General features: G+C 44.1%; 2 protein-coding genes across 4 annotated transcripts in view; one reads left to right on the top strand and one right to left on the bottom strand.

Annotated features, from left to right (window-relative positions):
• Positions 1-3,173: 3,173 nt before the first annotated feature.
• On the bottom strand, positions 3,174-10,164 carry abhd14b (abhydrolase domain containing 14B). Of its 3 annotated transcripts, none has more exons than XM_008289243.1 (4): positions 10,058-10,164; positions 8,562-8,793; positions 6,994-7,235; positions 3,174-4,200 (listed from the first exon to the last, which is right to left on the bottom strand). In XM_008289243.1, the coding sequence occupies exons 2-4, from the start codon at positions 8,773-8,775 to the stop codon at positions 4,021-4,023; spliced, it is 636 nt and encodes a 211-aa protein (XP_008287465.1). In that variant the 5' UTR covers positions 8,776-8,793; positions 10,058-10,164; the 3' UTR covers positions 3,174-4,020. The 3 variants fall into 3 exon arrangements, with proteins under 3 accessions (XP_008287465.1, XP_008287457.1, XP_008287473.1); XM_008289235.1 differs by having other exon boundaries at positions 10,071-10,164; XM_008289251.1 differs by having other exon boundaries at positions 8,562-8,776; positions 10,071-10,164.
• A 281-nt stretch (positions 10,165-10,445) lies between these two features.
• Positions 10,446-17,461, top strand: part of mst1 (macrophage stimulating 1) — a 16,936-nt gene continuing 9,920 nt past the window's right edge. Inside the window, exons 1-7 of the mRNA XM_008289225.1 lie at positions 10,446-10,702; positions 11,098-11,242; positions 13,321-13,436; positions 13,514-13,628; positions 14,200-14,336; positions 14,822-14,942; positions 15,070-15,188. Of these exons, the coding sequence (XP_008287447.1) occupies positions 10,654-10,702; positions 11,098-11,242; positions 13,321-13,436; positions 13,514-13,628; positions 14,200-14,336; positions 14,822-14,942; positions 15,070-15,188 (802 nt within the window). The 5' untranslated portion in view covers positions 10,446-10,653. The remainder of the gene's footprint in view (positions 10,703-11,097; positions 11,243-13,320; positions 13,437-13,513; positions 13,629-14,199; positions 14,337-14,821; positions 14,943-15,069; positions 15,189-17,461) is intronic.

The following is a 17,461-nucleotide window of genomic DNA, read 5'->3' as shown; positions in this document are numbered from 1 at the left end:
GTATTTCTCCTGATATTCACCATGTAAGGCGGCTGCAGAAACACGAGTCGGTGTTTGGTTGCTGCAGGAGCGTTGTTGGCTCTCTCCTTTAGGATCCATCTGACCTCGGGTTTAGTCTCAAAAAAAATAAAGAAGAAGAAGAAATCCTTCCTCTGCCAATCCTCACGAGGCTTCTCCAGTAACCTCTACTAATCACGATTTGTATATGCGCTTTACTTCTATCACTCTGCCTCATCGTAGGTGGGGTTTTTTGGGGAAGGGAAGGGGGTAGCTGTTGTTCCTTTTCGGGGGGCTCGCGTTACCTTTGACTGATGCTGTTTGAAACCATTCGCTGCTGGGGGATAGGGGGCTTATCAACATTTCCAACTAAAGTGCAGAAGAGGCCACTAAATATGGTGATCAGTAGTCGTCCGGGTGTAATCCATCACAGTTTGTCATTTCTGGATCATTGCGACGTGTGAAGAGTCACGTTAGACTTCCATGTTTAGGAGCCGCTCTGTGTCATAGTGCCTTGACGCACTTTGTTTTGGATCGGCTGTGTGAGGGTAGAGCGGCCGTACAGTACCTCCACCACACCTCCCAGCGAACAGAGCCGGCTCGGCTTCATGTATTCGCCCTCGTCGCTCCTGAGCTACTGTACCGTCCCTCTACGAAGCCATGTATAGAGCTACACTATCAGTATACAGCGACTTAACCGGCCGTAGAGCGTTTTTAGGGCCACCTGACTGCTATAGTTCTGCCTGAGTCGTATGTGTTTGTGTGTGTGTGGATGTGTGTGTGTGCGTTAGTTTGCGTTTTAAAAACCCTCAGAGGGGAATGTCTTTGAGCAGGGACAGGCTGTTCCTTCCTGTTCCTGTGTTGCAGCAGTGTTGTCGTGGAGAAGAAGAAGAAGAAGAAAAAAATAAACCGGGGGTCGGACGGGGACGAGGGGGAAACCAAAACACTCATCGTTAACGCTTCAGTAAACGGACGCAGAGGAAAGAATGTGTAGTGCATCAGTGTTTTCTCTCTAAATGCCTTAGTGTTACACCAGACGGAGCTCCGGCGCCCCCCCACGCACCCTGGTCCTCACGCCCCCCACAGTATTCACGCCCCTGGGTTTTCTTGGTGTTATGCAGTACGTATAGTGAGCTCTAATTTTGTATTTCTACGTCTTGGGAATGATTAGTTATTGATCGATGCCTGTTTGATTAAACGCTTGAAAGCTGGCGGGAGTTTTTTTTACAAATTTCAAAAAGACCTCCGACCTTCAGTGTTTCCACCCGAACACCCGCCGCCTGGCTCAGGTGGGGGCGACTCGAAGCTCGACTACACACTCTGTACAGTTGCTGTCGGTACTGTTTGATGTGACAGATCATGCCGGCACAGTCGCTGCAGCTCGGCTCCCAACGCATCCGAGAAAATTGAAGATTTCCAAATTGGTGGGTCGCCCGACGCTGGATGCAGTTTGACTTTTCTGGCATTTGTTTGTCTCCGTCCTGTGCCATTAACTCTGTCTGTATTTCCACTGTCTTTAAACGAACGCTACACGTGCCTGTGGAAATGTACCCCCTGCAACTTCCTCTCTTTTCCTGGATCTGTATGCGTACAGTCTCACACTTAAACTAAACATGTACACTTTGTGCACGACACACACACACACACCTATGAGCAAACACGTAATGGCACTTATTCACGCCCAGCTGGGAGATGTCAAACACCGGGCGCGACTCCTCCCAGGTGTTTTCTTTCTTTGTGAGTGGACGGGATGTCAGAGGCAAGCTCAGGGAGTGGGTCTCCACAGAGCAGCACGGGCCTGAAGGTCACGGAGGAATCATGTAGTGACGTGTGCGTCCCGTCGGGATGCACTGGTGTCTGTGGTTGGACAAATTTACTTTTGCCAAAAAAATAAATAATAAGAAGAAAAAAAATAAAGAAAAAATAGAAAATTGGAGCAGCTTGGGGAACGAGAGGGAGGGGTTCGCTTTAAAATAGGCAACAGGAGGGTTTGGGTGAAGCGGCCTCCCGAGCCTCGCTGCATCCGAGTCGGTGCGTCTCTGTGGGAAAGACGCGTGTATGTGATTCTGTAGTCTGTAGTCTGGTGCTATGTGACCATGTTTGACAAGTGTGTGAAAAAAAATAACATTTAGAGTAAAAAAAAAAAGAGAAAAAAAGTAAAATCAGTCGAATTTTAAGTGAAGTTAAAAAAAAAACAACTATAGGAATACAGCACTGTTGATAAGTTTGAGATCTGACGTCAAAATGTTTGAATTTTCTTTCAGTTTTTTTTTATTTCTCGTGTGAGTGTGAATGTTTGTGTGAAAGATTTAGCTCCTTCTTTTCTGGGCACTGGTCCACGTCGCTCCATTCTTTTGTACAGATGAAGCTAAAAAAAAAAAACAGAAAAAAAACAAAGAAGAAGAAGAAGAAGAGGGCAAAATTTGTAAAATATTGTGTCTGTGACTCCTTGTAAAATATTTTCAAATTGTTTATTACAGAGAATCAGTTATTAAATAATGTTCATATTTTTCACTTCATTTCATCGTGTCGTGTTTTGGTTTGTCAGCGAGAAGGTGATTTATATCAAAGATATACAATCTGGGAACAAGCAAAGTCATTGTTGGTGCTCTAAGATCAACTTTAACAGGATTAAAACTCAATATTTTGGGAAACATTCTAGTTTGCTTTCTTAGCCAACGTAGCTCAGAGGAAGCAGCTACTTCAGCTCTGCTTACATTCATGTGTTGTGTTGATGCCGTTTAGAAATCTGGTAGAAACAGAAGAACTGCCTCATGAGCACTCATCAGTTTATCATCACAGAGTTGGTTATGTGGCTCTGGATTTGTTTTGTGTCGTCATCTTGGAGATGTTTTGCAGGATTTCATGTTTTTTTTCTCTCATTTTGTGTCTCGTGTTGTTAATTTTGCATCTCTGTCTGGTCATTTAGCATCTTTTTATCGCCGTTTTTCTCATTTTGATCATTTTGTGTCATATGTTGATCATTTCGTGTCACATTTTGATCCTTACTTGTCACATTATGGTCATTTTATGTTGTGTTTTGGTCATTTAGTGCAATATTGTGTCACATTTTGATCATTTTGTGCCACATTTTGGTCATTTTGTGTCACATTGTGGTCATTTTATATTGTGTTTTGGTCATTTTGTGTAATATTGTGTCACATTTTGATCATTTTGTGCCACATTTTGGTCATTTTGTGTCATATGTTGATCATTTTGTGTCACATTATGTAATATTGTGTCACATTTTGATCCTTATTTGTCACAATATGGTCATTTTATGTTGTGTTTTGGTCATTTAGTGCAATATTGTGTCACATTTTGATCATTTTGTGTCGCATTTTGGTCATTTTGTGTCACATTTTGGTCATTTTATGTTGTGTTTTGGTCATTTTGTGTCCAATTTTGTCATTATGTGTCGCGTTTTTGTCAATTCACATCTTTTTAGCCATTTTGTCTCCGTAATCTTCATACATATCTTCATTTCTGTCTCTTTTTACAGAATTTCTGTGCTTTCGTGTCTCTTTCTGGGAGATTATAGTTCGGTGCTGACACCAGGGGCCTCCTCGCTCCTGGAGCCCCGGTGCCTGAAGCCGCTAAGCCCGTTCAATAATCCCTACATCCCTTAAAATTAGGTTTGTTTACACTGAACATCAGTCTCTGGCTTACGACAGGCATCCACGTCTGTTTTGTTTTCACGCGGTTCTGTTTTGCTAAGTTCTGTGGCGGATATATCAGAACCTCCAGAGACTTTTACACTCATAATTACACTCTTCACTTTTTTGTGTGGATAAAACAAACTGAAGACGGCATCAGTGAGCTTCAGACGTGCTGCTAGACGGATCTGTTTCCCTGCCAGGCTGGCTACGTTTGCAAATGTTTCCCAAAATGTTGAGGTTGAACCTTTACAGGAAAAGTTCTTCTGCTGTCGGATCCGATTAGTCGAACGTTAAATCAGGTGGAGCAGGAGGACGTCGTGGCCTGAACTCCTCATGAAAGCATCATGTGTTAACCTCTCCAGCTTCACAGCGTGTTGAGGAAGTCCGTGAGCGCTTTGTGCCAGGTGTCGGGGTCGTCCAGGTAACAGGGGTGCCCCGCCCCCTTCATCACCACCACGCTGTGATTGGCCAGACTGCTCAGGTTACGGAGCGACACCTCTCCGAGCTGGGCGTCCTGGTCGCCGTACACGATCAGCGACGGGACCTGAAGACAGGAAAAGAAAACTTGTGGTGAATCACTTCCACGGTCCTTCTGGAAATCTGTCTCTCTGCTTCGTGTTTGTTTTCAGATTCACGTCCGTATCTAATAAGATTTCGTAGATGTCCTACATTTTACCTCCAGCTGAAAAGAAATCTGGTGAAAAGATAAGAGACCTGCGCTTTGGTTTTATTCGGTGTGACAGATTTACGTGTCTGGATGTTAATAAGCGACTGTGGTCAAGCAGAGCAGGATATTCGCTTTTATCAGCTACAGAAAGGACACTCGGATCCTCTGCCCACGCTCTGCTGCATCTCTGTGAAGCGAAGGGACTCGCCAGAGACCGGGTCCACGGTCTGAGGCCTCGCTTTAGAGGCGCCGCTATCAGAGAAACACTCATTCCCGACTTTTCAGGTGTAAGAAGTGGCCTGTGTCCAACCATTTCTGTAACTTTCCAACATTTGCACCCGCTTTACATGTGACTGGCCGGCTGTGTGCAGGTGAGAACGGAGCCTCTTAAGCTCCTCTCCTTCCATTCTCCACACAACTTCTTCTGTCACTTTTCGTGTGAATGCCTTCCAGGAGAGACGCTCTGACAATGTGCTCGGTTATTGCTGGATGTAAAGGATTACTCCTGTGTGACGGCAGGCTTTTCAACCCACCTTCCACTGTGTCCGTCTCTAAGACCCGCAGAGTTCTCTTCAAGCATGACCCAGTTCTTAGTTCCTAATAACAGGCAAGCCACAAAAAATGGCAGCTCCCAAAATTCAATATAATGCAACTTAGCAGCGTTTTTTGTGCCTCTTTCTGTCGTAAATGCGTAATGCTGGCATCACTGTGGCATCATCGGGGTTATTTTTAGCCCTGAGAGAGTCACAGAAGTCGTTATGTAACTGCCCCGCAGCCATCTGACTGACTTTCATGTGCAAAACCAGCAGAGTGCGCTTTAAGAAAAGTTTATAATATACTATCAGCAAAATGTGCACAAGTTCATTTGGCTGGAAGTGTGGGTCTGAGTCCTCACTGCAGTATAATTACTTTAATGTATGAGCAGCAGCAGCAGCAGAGGAAGAAGACGGATAATTACATAAAACATGTGTAGAAGTCCAAAATAAACAGCAGGACTGTAATAATTCATTCATTAGGTTTGTTGTTTGGTCTAGAAAATGGTGAAAAAGTTGATCAGTGCTTCCCAAAGATGACGACTGTTTTATTCACAACATTCACTTTAGTGTCACAGAGGAGCAAAGAAACTAAAAAACATTTGAAGTTAAGAAGCTGAAACCCAAGAACTTTGCCGTGACTCCATAATCGACCCTTAACAATCCTAAACCTGCTATCTGACAGGTTTTTAGGAAAAACCAACAGAACCCATAAAAACAGCCTTAACATAGCGACAGCCTTGGATTGTGACTCCGACATGACATTTAATGTCACCAATCAGGATGACGGCGTATTATCTGACTGAACAATCCCACAGATTGGCTACGTTCACACTGCAGGACTTGATGCTCAATGAGGATTTCTTTGTGACTTCCTTCACGTTTCCACTTCAATGCGACTTGTATGTGATCTGCTGTGTGAACTTCATACGACCCAAAAGTGTCCCGCATGCGCAGAAGAGGACACGACGACGTCACACGCAGCGAGCGTGCTCAGTGTTTATGGAAGTAAACATGGATGGTAACGGTGGAGCGTATCTGCCACTCCCCCGCCGCCACCGATGGAGGAAACAGAAGTGTGAGCGCTAACTAAACTAGCATCAGCAGCCAAGTACTGCCTGTGTGTTCTGGACACTTCCACCCCGTCAGAGCGCTGCCCCGGGGTGGAAGTGTCCCCCGACCGCACAGAATGTTCTGATATTCATCATTAATTGTTCCTGAATATCCAGAGAGCAGAAAGTTCTACTGGGACCAGCCCTACTAGTTATTATAACAACTACGACCAATAATTAACAACTAATGAGCCTTCCAGCATCAAGCCCTCCTCGTATCTGGACCTCCGTCTGGACAATCCGACAGCCTTGATATCCGACATAGAAGAAGGTTTTACATTTAGTGTCGGATCATCGAGTCACTAATTGTATAAAAATCTACTCAAATCCATGAATCAATTCTCAAAATAGTTGGTGATTAATTTAATAGTTAACAGCTAGTTGATTAACTGTCATTACGCAGCAGGATGTCCTTCATCATTATCTGACTGTATTATTATTATTTCTTGTGCTTCTTTATGTCGGCAGGACTCTATGTCGTCAGTTTAAAGTTGATTTTTACTATTTTATCCACTAATGATTTGGTGCATCTTGTTTTATTCTTCACTCGTTTGTTTTGCAAGTAAAACCGTTTAACGTTACTTCAGATGTCAATAAAATCCAGCAGAATAAAACGTACAGTCTTAGTTTAAAACAAGAAAATATGGAAGAGTCGCTGATAACCATCTTGTCCTTAATTAAGAGCTCAGTGCCGTCACTTGGACGTGTTCGGTAGGTTTTTTGGATCTACTTTTCAGTAACACACAAAGTTCATAATCCATCTCCCCCCGCGTTTCTGCGCCCTCACTTGGTTTGCCATCTAAGAAATTTAATTTGAAAAGTTCTGAGCTGGATGAAAGCCAGTGGCGTCTGTGAAAGTCGGCCTCTTTTGAAAAGGAGAGAGCGATGTGCTGGAAAATGGGATGACATTCACGGTCGCTTGAGTTTTCCTTTAAGGAAGAAATGAAAAGCAGAAAAAAAGGGAAAGTTTGAAGGAGAGGAAGCTCCACAGAAATCTGAAGCGTATCCCGACACGCAGGCTCTACCTTTACGCTCCTGTACTGCTCGGCCGTGAATTTGTCGGTGCAGATGGGAGCTATGGGGATGAAGGCTCGGATCAGGGACGGGTGCTGCAGGAGGAAGTTGAGGGAGTACATCCCGCTGAGGGACGGGCTGATCAGCACCACCGGGCTCAGACCCAGCCGCTCACACACCTCCTTCAGGAAACTGGACGGAGCCACTTCTCCGACCGCCGCCGGAGCCTCGGCTGACTTGGACCGGCCGAAGCCTGTGGACGGAAACAGGACAGCAGACTTAGGGAGGAAGAAGAAGAGAGCAGCAGCAGCGAGGAAGCAAGAAGAGAGTCAAACATTCAGGGACCGTGTGGAAAAAAATCTTCTTCTTTCTGAGTAAACTCCCCTAAAATCAGATTTAAAGTCCAGTTATCGTCAAAAAACTGTCAAAATTACTCCAGAAACTGTAAAAACACTTTTAAACTGTCATTGTTGTCGTCTATACGACGGTCGATGAACTGTGATGTGGAAAGTTTAACCCAATCACAACTTACAGTTAAAATATTTGATCAAAATCGCTTCATTCTGCTCATCATACATAAGAACTGTTTGCACGAAGGAGATTCTATAAAAAAGCAAAAATCTTCCTGCTGTAACCGTGAAGTCACGAGTGACTCAGACGTCTAACTCTGGACTGAAGTGTTCACACAGAGCAGACCAGCAGGAGGCAGCTTAAAAATAAAAGTAGTCAAATGTCGATGTTGTTCCAGTCCAGGTGACACCTGTGTGCACCAGAGAACATGATGCACACGGTGAGTCCAGGTTTAGGACAAATCAATAATCAAAGAAATTCAAATATCATTTTTTTTTGCTTTTTTAAATTTTTGGAATCATGATGAGCTCTCTGCTTCTAGCCGTGGTAGTCAGGGGTCCACAGATGTGCAGAACTTTGAGCCCACAGAGAGGAGAGTTGTGACGGGAGCAGGGGTGTCCAGTCCTGGTCCTGGAGGGCCGCAGTCCTGCATGTTTTAGATGTTTCCTTCTTCCAACACACCTGATTCAAATGATCAGGATCGTTATCAGGCTTCTGCAGAGCTTCATAATGAGCTGATCATTTGAATCAGGTGTGTTGGAAGAAGGAAACATCTAAAACATGCAGGACTGCGGCCCTCGAGGACCAGGATTGGAGACCCCTGGTTTAGAGCAGGGATCTCCAACTCCGGTCCGCATGAGCTACTGTCCTGCAAGTGTTAGACGTTTCTGGAACACACCTGACTCAGATTAAAGGATCTCCAACAGCTTGTTGTCAAGTTCTACACAAGTCTGCTAGTGATCCATTAACGTCTAGAACCTGCAGGACAGTAGCTCACACGGACCAGAGCTGGAGGTCCCTGGTTTGGAAGGCTGACCGGCTCCAGGTCTGATCAGTTCTCAAGATGTGACCCCATGATTCAATAAGACGCCGCTGATGTTAGTGGTAAACATTACGTTCTGTCTAACTGTGAATGTGGGACTCTTCTGACTCCTGAACTTCTCGGTTCTGGCCTCCAGACTTGCCTGAAGCAGTAAAGTAGACCCAGTTAGTTCTGGAGGAGACCCACCTGGCAGGTCGATGGCGACCGCACGGCAGCCCGCTCCGGCCAGAACCTCCAAGGTGCCGATGTTGAGCCAGTTTTCTGAGGAGAAGCGAATGCCGTGGAGGAGCAACACCGACATCTTCACGTCTCCTGTGGCGGGTTCACTTTGTCTGTAGAACAGCGGCGCTCTGCTGCTCTCCAGCTGGACGCTGCCCTCCGTCATCTTAGCCGCCGACATCCTGAACACAGAAGGTTTCTGCAAGAGACGGCACACACAGGGCAAAGACTGCATTTAGACACACAGGGATGTGGTGTTTTAAATGATTTCTACATGCAAACAGCTTCTCAAGGACAGTGAAGGTTTCTAGTCTTTTAATTGAAGTTTGCCGGAGCAGAGTCCATGTGTGAGGAGAGAAATAATACAAATCTATTAGAAGAAATGTGTAAATAAATCCAGCGACGTGTCCCCGTTGGCTTTCTGTTTTTAAAGGCTGGGGACAGAGAAAGATCAGATCCAGGTAACCTTCGACTAATGAAAACAGTGACTCACTAAATAAACTGGGTCTGGTGTTTATTGAGCAACTCTGGATGGATGGAAAGTCCACATTTCATCGGGAAAAACCGGATCCACTTCCTTTTCCGACGTCTTCTGATTTACAATCGACGGATACAGAAATATTAAAAACACACATTTAAGCTTCTGTTTAGATTTAAGGAGGAGAAATAAACTCATGATCTGTTTTCTTTTTCAGTGAAAATACTGTATAGGTTTTATCGTCTTGTGTACATTTTATTACTTAATGTTATTTCCTGGTACTTTCTATATTTTTGGATGCTGCGGGATCAATAAAAATGATTCTATTCTAATAAGGTGTCTCTCTCTCATGTGGACTCAGATGTTTTCATGAACAACAAGCTGCATATAATCAGTTTTTTTAAAGAAAAGAAAAAAAGAGTTCACTGGCCGTTAATCACAGCTGACCTAACAGAGGAAACCTGTTGTTTTTATTCACTGGAGCCATTTTATTCTTCATGTGAGGATTGTGTTTATTTCAAATACAAATGAAGGCCTGTATATTGTGCTAAACAGAAGAAACTGACTATATGAAGTGGTCTAGGGTTCATACATGAAGCCAACAGGACAAAACTTTCCTCTGACATGAAGCACAAAGCAGCATGAAAACAGAAATCCTCGTTAAACTGATTCCTGGTCAACAGAACAACCTGAGCTCAGACCACAGCTTCCTGGCAGAGTCCCAACTCAAGATAAAACATTAACCTTCTTGCACTAGATCGCGCCGTTTTGCACAAAGTTGCTGTTATTTTCGCAAACGTGCGTTTTTCTCTGCGCGTAAAAACCAAAACCTCATCCATCCTTCATGTGTGGAGCAGAACCGGTTCAGGAGTTTTGGGGACAGATGGCAGGTTAAAGAGTCCGATCAAAGTCCACAGCAGATCATTTCACTCGTGATTTCTTCTCTCCACACTTTCATAACAAACACGATGAGAACATAACCCACCTGTCCTTCTTACCTGTTTGGCTCCAGAGACGATCAGCTGATTAACGCGCAAACTAACGCAGCGCAGTTTGGAGTTGGAGCAGCTGGAGTTCACTGGATCACCCGGAAAACAGCAGAAAGCAGCAGAAAAAACCCTCTGGAGGTTCTTCTACTGACGTCTAGCGTTGGTCAGCAGAACTGCTTGTACAGCAGCAGGAAGCACAAGTCTGTTCTGTTTTTGTTTTTTAGGTTTTTGTTGGATTTTTTTTGCAGACTGTTGAGTTTAGAGCTGATGCATGTTGCTGAGATGCAGAGATTCAAACAGCATGAAGCAGTTGGACTGATGTGCCACCGCTCATTAATGATTAATGCGGGTATTGATTGGCTGTGTTTTGGGGATAAGTCCCTCTGTTTGAGTAAGGGCTCAGTGTTCCTGCTGGGTTTCTGCTCTCTGCCTGGATCTCTACCACCACCGTGCTGGACTTGGTTTTTTTGTTGTTTTTCTGTTTGTTGCTTGATGTTTAGCAGCCAGCAGTCACAGGAGCAGCACCACAGAGCACAGATCTCCCTCTGACCTCCATCAAGTCACATAAAAGACTCTCATCTTCCTCCAAACAATGAAGCTGCTCCTGCTCTGTTTTCTCCTGACGCTCGGAGCGGCCGCCGGTAAGGACGTTGGACCACCTCTGGCTTTGACTGCTTCAAGTTATTTCATCGTCAGTGCTGCTGTGATGACTTTAATCTGAGTGTTTTTAGTGGTAGATCCAGAGGAGTGTTTAGGGAGAAGCTGCCTGAGAGATCTTAAAACTGTCACCTGGTCAAACACAAGCTGTCAGTTTGTAGGATTGTTGTGTGATGACTTGTACCAGTAGCTCTATATCATTGTGTTGTTGTTGTTTAAAGCTGTTTCTGGTCTTCTGCTGTCACAAACCAGCAGCTCAGTCCTGGTCCAAAGGTTGTATGTGAGCAGGCTCGTGCCCAAAATGTTCCAGCCGGTGCCACTGAGCACCTGTTGACACCAGGACTGAGCAGACGCACTGAGCGTGTTTTTGCACCAACAGGGTACCGCAGCGCCCTGAATGACTTCCAGCGCTCCGAGGGCCGAGAGCTCGTCCCCACCTCCTGGAACTCGGCTCGAGTGCAGACGTTACCGGGTCTGAACCTGGAGGACTGCGCCTCTCGCTGCTCACAGTCGCTGGACTGCAGGTATTCAGCCTCAAACACGACTTTAAGCCTCTGGTTGTTTGTTGCTCCTAGTCCTGGTCAGGGTGGGCTCATTGTTCACTGTGAAGTCCTGCAGAACTGTAACTAGAAGTAGAGAGAAGCCAAACGTGTCCTTCATGCTCTGGGACACAGATATTGTCAGAAATCATCGGGAACTTTATGTAATTTTACAAAAAAATGCAAAAACCTACAACTAATATGTGCAACACTTGTGTCCCAAGTGCACACAGGTGTTGTCAATATTACAAAAAAGGGGAACCCTGGACGCTATAAATAATCTGGTGACTTCTGTTTACGTCTGTACAACCGTTACACGCCAGATGTTTCTCACACAGCTCTGCACATCAACTGATGCTCAATGCATCTTCCAACACCTCGCTGACAACCTGCTCTTCTGCATCTTCATTTCATTGATTAAGAATTTCTAGTTTTCCTCCCAGTCAGTCTTTTTTTCTCCTCTCTGCTCCGTGTCAACAGTTCACCTGAAAAGTTCCTTATTTCTTGTTTAACGTCACATTTGGTCGGTTTAGTCAGTCCTGGCTTCTCGGTGGTGCAGAGAAGAGCTGAATTTTTTTGTTTTTTATGTTCATTCTGGGCAAATGTCGAAATAAGACACGTAGAACAGAATCATTTATAAGAAAAATCTTAATTTTAAGCTTAGATTTAGTCACTTTTCAGGTTCAAGAACGGTTAAAAGATTGTAATTTCTTTATTTCTGACAATTAAAAGAAAGAAAACATGCCTTTCAATCTTCACGGTGGTTTTTAGGATTCAGAGGTGGAGCAGGTGGATTTCTCTGAATCATAATAATGAAGAAGCTCAGAAGCCTAGAACTGCGTCTGGGTGTTTCTTTGTCTCTGAAGGCTTTCAAGCATCATCGGGCACCATTTTATGACAGAATCCACACAGAACAGGATTATTAGCTCCTTCTGTTCAACTTGTTTGACTGCAGAAATGGGACGACACTGTGGGTTGCCAGGTTGGACGGACACGTTTAAGTCAGTCGCCTTCGTAGCTGCAGAGCATCATCAGGCTCAGTAGTGACTCTGGGAGCTGCTAGTGTTTGACCTGCAACACAAAAGACTTTAATAATTAAATATTAGTCTGGTACCCTCATGATTAGACACCAAACCAACCGTGAACTGATCCTAAGTAGTGTTCATGTCCAAAGGTTGATAGAGTTCACTCATTATTGCCTAGAAACCTTCAGAAACGTGTTCATCTATTATGACGAGCTAAACAGTCACGTGGGGTTAAATCTGCATCAGAAACCGTCTGAATCAAGAACACAATCAGTGATGTTCATCTAAAACCGCTGTTTGGCATTAGTCAAAGAAACCAGTTTGATTTGTTCTCAGGCATCTTCAGGAGGAACCAGTGAGTTCTGGGATGATTCACACAGTCGGGACTGTTTTGTCTTCTGGTGGAAGTTTTAGGCAACCAGAAAAATATAAACAAGGATTCTTCAAGGACTGACGGTTTAATTTCACTTTACGTTAGTTATCGGTGCTGCAGCATGATGTTGGCGTGTTGAAGGGCTGAGAGGCCAGATGTTGTCAGACTCTCCTTCTGCAGAAAGATTCCTCAGAAGCACATTTCAGATAATTCTATTACAGCCTGGACCACAAGTTATTGTCATAGTCGGGTAGTTAGTTCAATATAGGACTGTAATGGCAGAATGACTTGTTCTAAACACAGAGCTAACGGGGCGACAGGTGTGCAGGCAGGTGATCAGACGGCTGGTTAACAAAGCAGTTATTAAAACACTCTGGTGTTAAAACAAATGGTAAACTATAGTACTTTTTTCTTTTTAAAATCTGTTTAAAAACAAAATGTAAGTTAAAAAATGTGCATCACACAAAAAAAATCCTTCGAACATCACTTCAAACTTCTAAAAATGTCGTTGAAGTTTCAAAACCCTGCTGGCTTCATCTGAGAGCTGCTGGCTTTAAAACAGTCTGTTAAATGTTAATCATGGTGGTTTTATTGGTATGACTTATTGTACGCGTGCACCCATCAGTGTACGAGGATCTGACTCAATAAATGTTCCTCTAAACCAGAGCTTTCAACTACGAGACTCGTCCGACGGTCACCTGCAAACACCTGCCGTGGGTGGGCGATGGCAGCAACGCAGAGGTCAAGAGGAACGTCAACTGTGACCTTTATGAGAAGAAGGGTAGGACTCACATTTAGTAAAGTTATAAAGATCAGTGTGAGAACCGCAGCCGTTTGATTTGTTTCGTCTGTTTCCAGTCTACGTGAGGAAGTGCATCGTGGGTAAAGGGGAGGACTACCGAGGGAAGGTCTTCAGCACAAAGAGTGGACTCACCTGCCAGCAGTGGTGGTCCAAGTTTCCTCACGATCACAGGTGAGTCGCCTCCGGTCTGAGGGCGAACAGAGAACGCTGAAGGATGTGAGTTTAAACACAACCTGGGACGGAGCTGCAGACGTGGCAGGAAGAGAGAATCCTGGCTGAAACAGTCGATGTCATGTTCTCAGCTCGGTTATCTGACCGAGTGTCAGTGCCAGGCCTCCAGAGAGCATCATCCTCATCCTCACTTCCAGCCTGTTGTCCTCAGAAAACCTTTGATAAGCAAAACATGACAAACAGACACCGTGAGCAAGAGCTGCAGAACGTCTTGAGACCAAATATTGGAGGTTATAGTCATCAGGTGGCCTGAAATACAACTCTAATCGGTGCCGGAAACGAGTGCAGATTCACACCTGAGAGTCAAATTAAAGAGATGAGTGGAGGAGTTTCTCTAAAGTTAATCAATAAGTCTGATAATTGAGCCAATCGCTGTCCATCACTATCCATAGATTATAAAAACAGCATCCAAGGTCGACGTAAACACCCTCAGATTAAAAGCTTTCATTGTGTCATCAGTGTTTCATTTCAAACGCGTCCTTAAACGGTGTCAAATCAAACTGTGTCTCAGGTGGACTCCAACATCCACTAACGGTCTGGAGCTCAACTACTGCAGGAACCCAGATGGGGATCGGATCGGCCCGTGGTGCTACACCACCGACGCCGAGCGGCGCTACGAGAGCTGCAACATTCCTCAGTGCAAAGACGGTAACGTTCCCGTACATCGCCGTGAGGAGGGAGCGATCGGTGGCGCTTCATTCACAGGCAGAGATGCTTCAGATGAGCTGCATCATTTATAAACAGAAAGAAAATACACATGAAAGAAGGTTTCATACCAGAGTTCAGTTCATGAGCAGAAGAGCAAACCAAAGATCCACTTAAAGTCTAGAAAACATTGGTTTATGTTGTTGGAAACTTCACTCCCTTGACTGCTTTGGTTGTTTTTCTCTTATTTTTAAGGACCCATGAGCACTAATTCCATACTTCCTGCGTGTTGGGCCGACCTGCTGACAGATCAGACTGTTATTTAGCTAAAACAGGGTTATTATTACCAACACAGTGTCACAGCTTCCCCACAATTAGAGCTCCAACTTGGATCCTTTTAGTCGCTTTCAAGGACATTATGTGGACAGCTGGAGAGCTGCACAATGACAGGGTTCTGATTCTGTTCACTTCAACGCTTGTTCTTGCAGAGGTGTGCATCACCTGTAACGGGGAGGACTACAGGGGCCAGGTGGACCACACGGTGAGCGGCAGAGAGTGTCAGCGATGGGACCAGCAGTATCCTCACCAGCACATCTACCAACCAGAAAAGTACGGCTTCCTTCATACCTGTTGTTCAGCCACATGATGGATGATGTGAAGTCAGATACCAGCTGGTTCAGTCCTCTGCTTGTTCTTCTGGATGTTAAAAAACCTGCTCATGTGTGTTTTTTTTTAGGTATCCTGATAAGAGTTTAGACGACAACTACTGCCGTAACCCCGACGCCTCTCCGGTGCCCTGGTGTTACACCACCGACCCCGAGGTGGAGCGAGAAAACTGTGAGATCAGCAAATGCAGTAAGAGCTTACTTTTAATTTATAAATAATCCTGGATGTGGGCTGCAAGGTGGTTCAGTGGTTAGCACCGTCGCTGGTCGGCGTCCCGGTGAGGACACCCGGGATCTTCCTGCGTGGAGTCTCCATGTTCTCCCCGTGCAGCGTGGGTTCTCTCCGGGTTCTCCGGCTTCCTCCCACAGTCCAGAAACATGCTGAGGTTAATTGGTGATTGTAAATTGTCCGTAGGTGTGAATGTGAGTGTGCTTGGTTGTCTGTCTCTAAGTGTAGCCCTGTGATAGACTGGTTACCTGTCCAGGTGAACCTGCCTTCACCCTGAGTCAGCTGGGATAGGCTCCGCCCCCCATGACCCTGGTGAGGATTAAGGTGTAGAGATGATGGATGGATGGATGGACGGGTTTTATCACTTTAGTTTCTCTTTTTTTGGACAAAATTGGACAAAACTAAAGATCTAAAGATGTAACTTTGGGTAATTCTAAACAAGCATTTTTCACTAATTTGTAAAGAAAACAAAATGATTAATTAGTTAATTAGGAAAATAATTGCTGGATTTTACAGCGGTGGAGATAATAGCAACCCTAGATATGACTGTAATATTTTGAAGGATGAATTTATTGGATTAAACCTTCTTGTTTGTTTCCTCTGTTGTTGTTTTTGTCATTTACTTCCCTCTGGCAAAAAAACAAAAACCTGAGAGGAAACAGGAGCTAAATTGAGCTGATTCCTGCAGTATTCGTAGACACGGTGGCATTAGGGAGTCTCATTAAGTCGCTGTAATTAAATCTAGAAAAATCACCTTTTAGGTGTTTGTGCAAATTGCTTTTCCAAAATGTGAGACGTCTCCGAGTCGCCCTGATGATTTAAGAGCCAGCGTGCAGGTGTTTGTCAGCGATTCAAGCCGCGTGGCGTCTGAGTGGGTTTCAGGTTCATTAAAGGTTAATTAAAATGTTTTTCTTTAATTTGTTTCCCTTTATACGGCTTATTTCAATTTCCATTTGGCTTGTGCCGGTCTTCACTGTCACAGAGCTTTAATTAAAGGTAGCATCGCAATTATTCTACAAACATGCGTGAAGGCAGCGCTTAGAGTTTGGAGACGAGGCCACGGCTGTTTGCTTCTGTTTATTCATCACAAAGTTGACGATGAATTCATTCCTCCTCTGATTCTAACTGAAATTGGGACTGTTCAATATTTAGGCAGTGACGTGGCGAGATGGAAAACAAACAAACAAACAAACAAACAAAACCCAATAAAAACAGGGCGACGCTGTGATTTCCAAAATTTCAACACGAGTTGTGCAAGTCGGCAGCAGCAACGTGGGCATTTCCCACCGAGAGCAGAGATCACTGGGGCACAAATAAACCGGTAAAACAGCGCCATCGTGTGGCTTTAACATGAATAACTTACATAAAACACAACTGATCACATTCTTTATTTTGTATCTGTACTGTTCTGATTTTATGCTATTTATTGAATTACTCTGATTATATCTCTGTGAAGCGCTCTGGTTGACATTTATTGTTTCAAGAACATTTATTGGACTTTAATTCTGCAACAAACATACACAAAAAGCCAACAATAATGTGTAATATCTTGTTATATATCACGACTAAGCCTGTTTTTCAAACATACAAGGCAACATCTACATTAAATGTGAGTTTCTTGATTTAAAAGAAATATCTAAGATTGTTGATTTACATTGATCATATGTTAGTTTCACTTGAGGAACCAAAAGTGTAGGTTTCTTGTTCATCCACATTCATCATGTTTACGTCACATGACTGTATTAATTCTCACATGACAGCAGACTTTGACAGATGTGATCAGATTCCTACCAGATGTATTTGAAGACTCACACAGATTGTCAATTTTGGTTTCAAAAACTTTGACTACGTTGTTAAATCTCCTCCTTCGACCTCAATTAAAATATCCAGAACCTCTGAATGTGCAGCTATATGTTCAACTGCTAGACACCAGATGTCTCTGCTTGACTGAAACTGGAGGTTAAAAGTTTGCATCCTGGATCGCTGCTGGTTTCAGAACTAATGTCAGTCATACTTCTACATCTTTACGGTGAGAGTTCAGGTGAGCGCCAGAGAAGTTCTGTTCCTTCTTTAATTAAATTTAAAGTCAACCTCCTAACGTCAAACTGCAAATACATCCTTTTGCAGAGTAGAGATAAAACATCTGAGTGTCAAACGCAGGACGCATGTCTGAGTGGATTCAGTTCCACACTTTATCGATGTTGTAAGTTTCAGACTGAGTCATACTGAACATG

This window comes from Stegastes partitus, unplaced genomic scaffold (genome assembly GCF_000690725.1).
Source record: "Stegastes partitus isolate 25-593 unplaced genomic scaffold, Stegastes_partitus-1.0.2 Scaffold14, whole genome shotgun sequence".
Lineage (NCBI taxonomy): Eukaryota > Metazoa > Chordata > Actinopteri > Pomacentridae > Stegastes > Stegastes partitus.
Note: the sequence above shows the minus strand (reverse complement) of the source record. Positions and strands in the feature narration are given on the sequence as shown.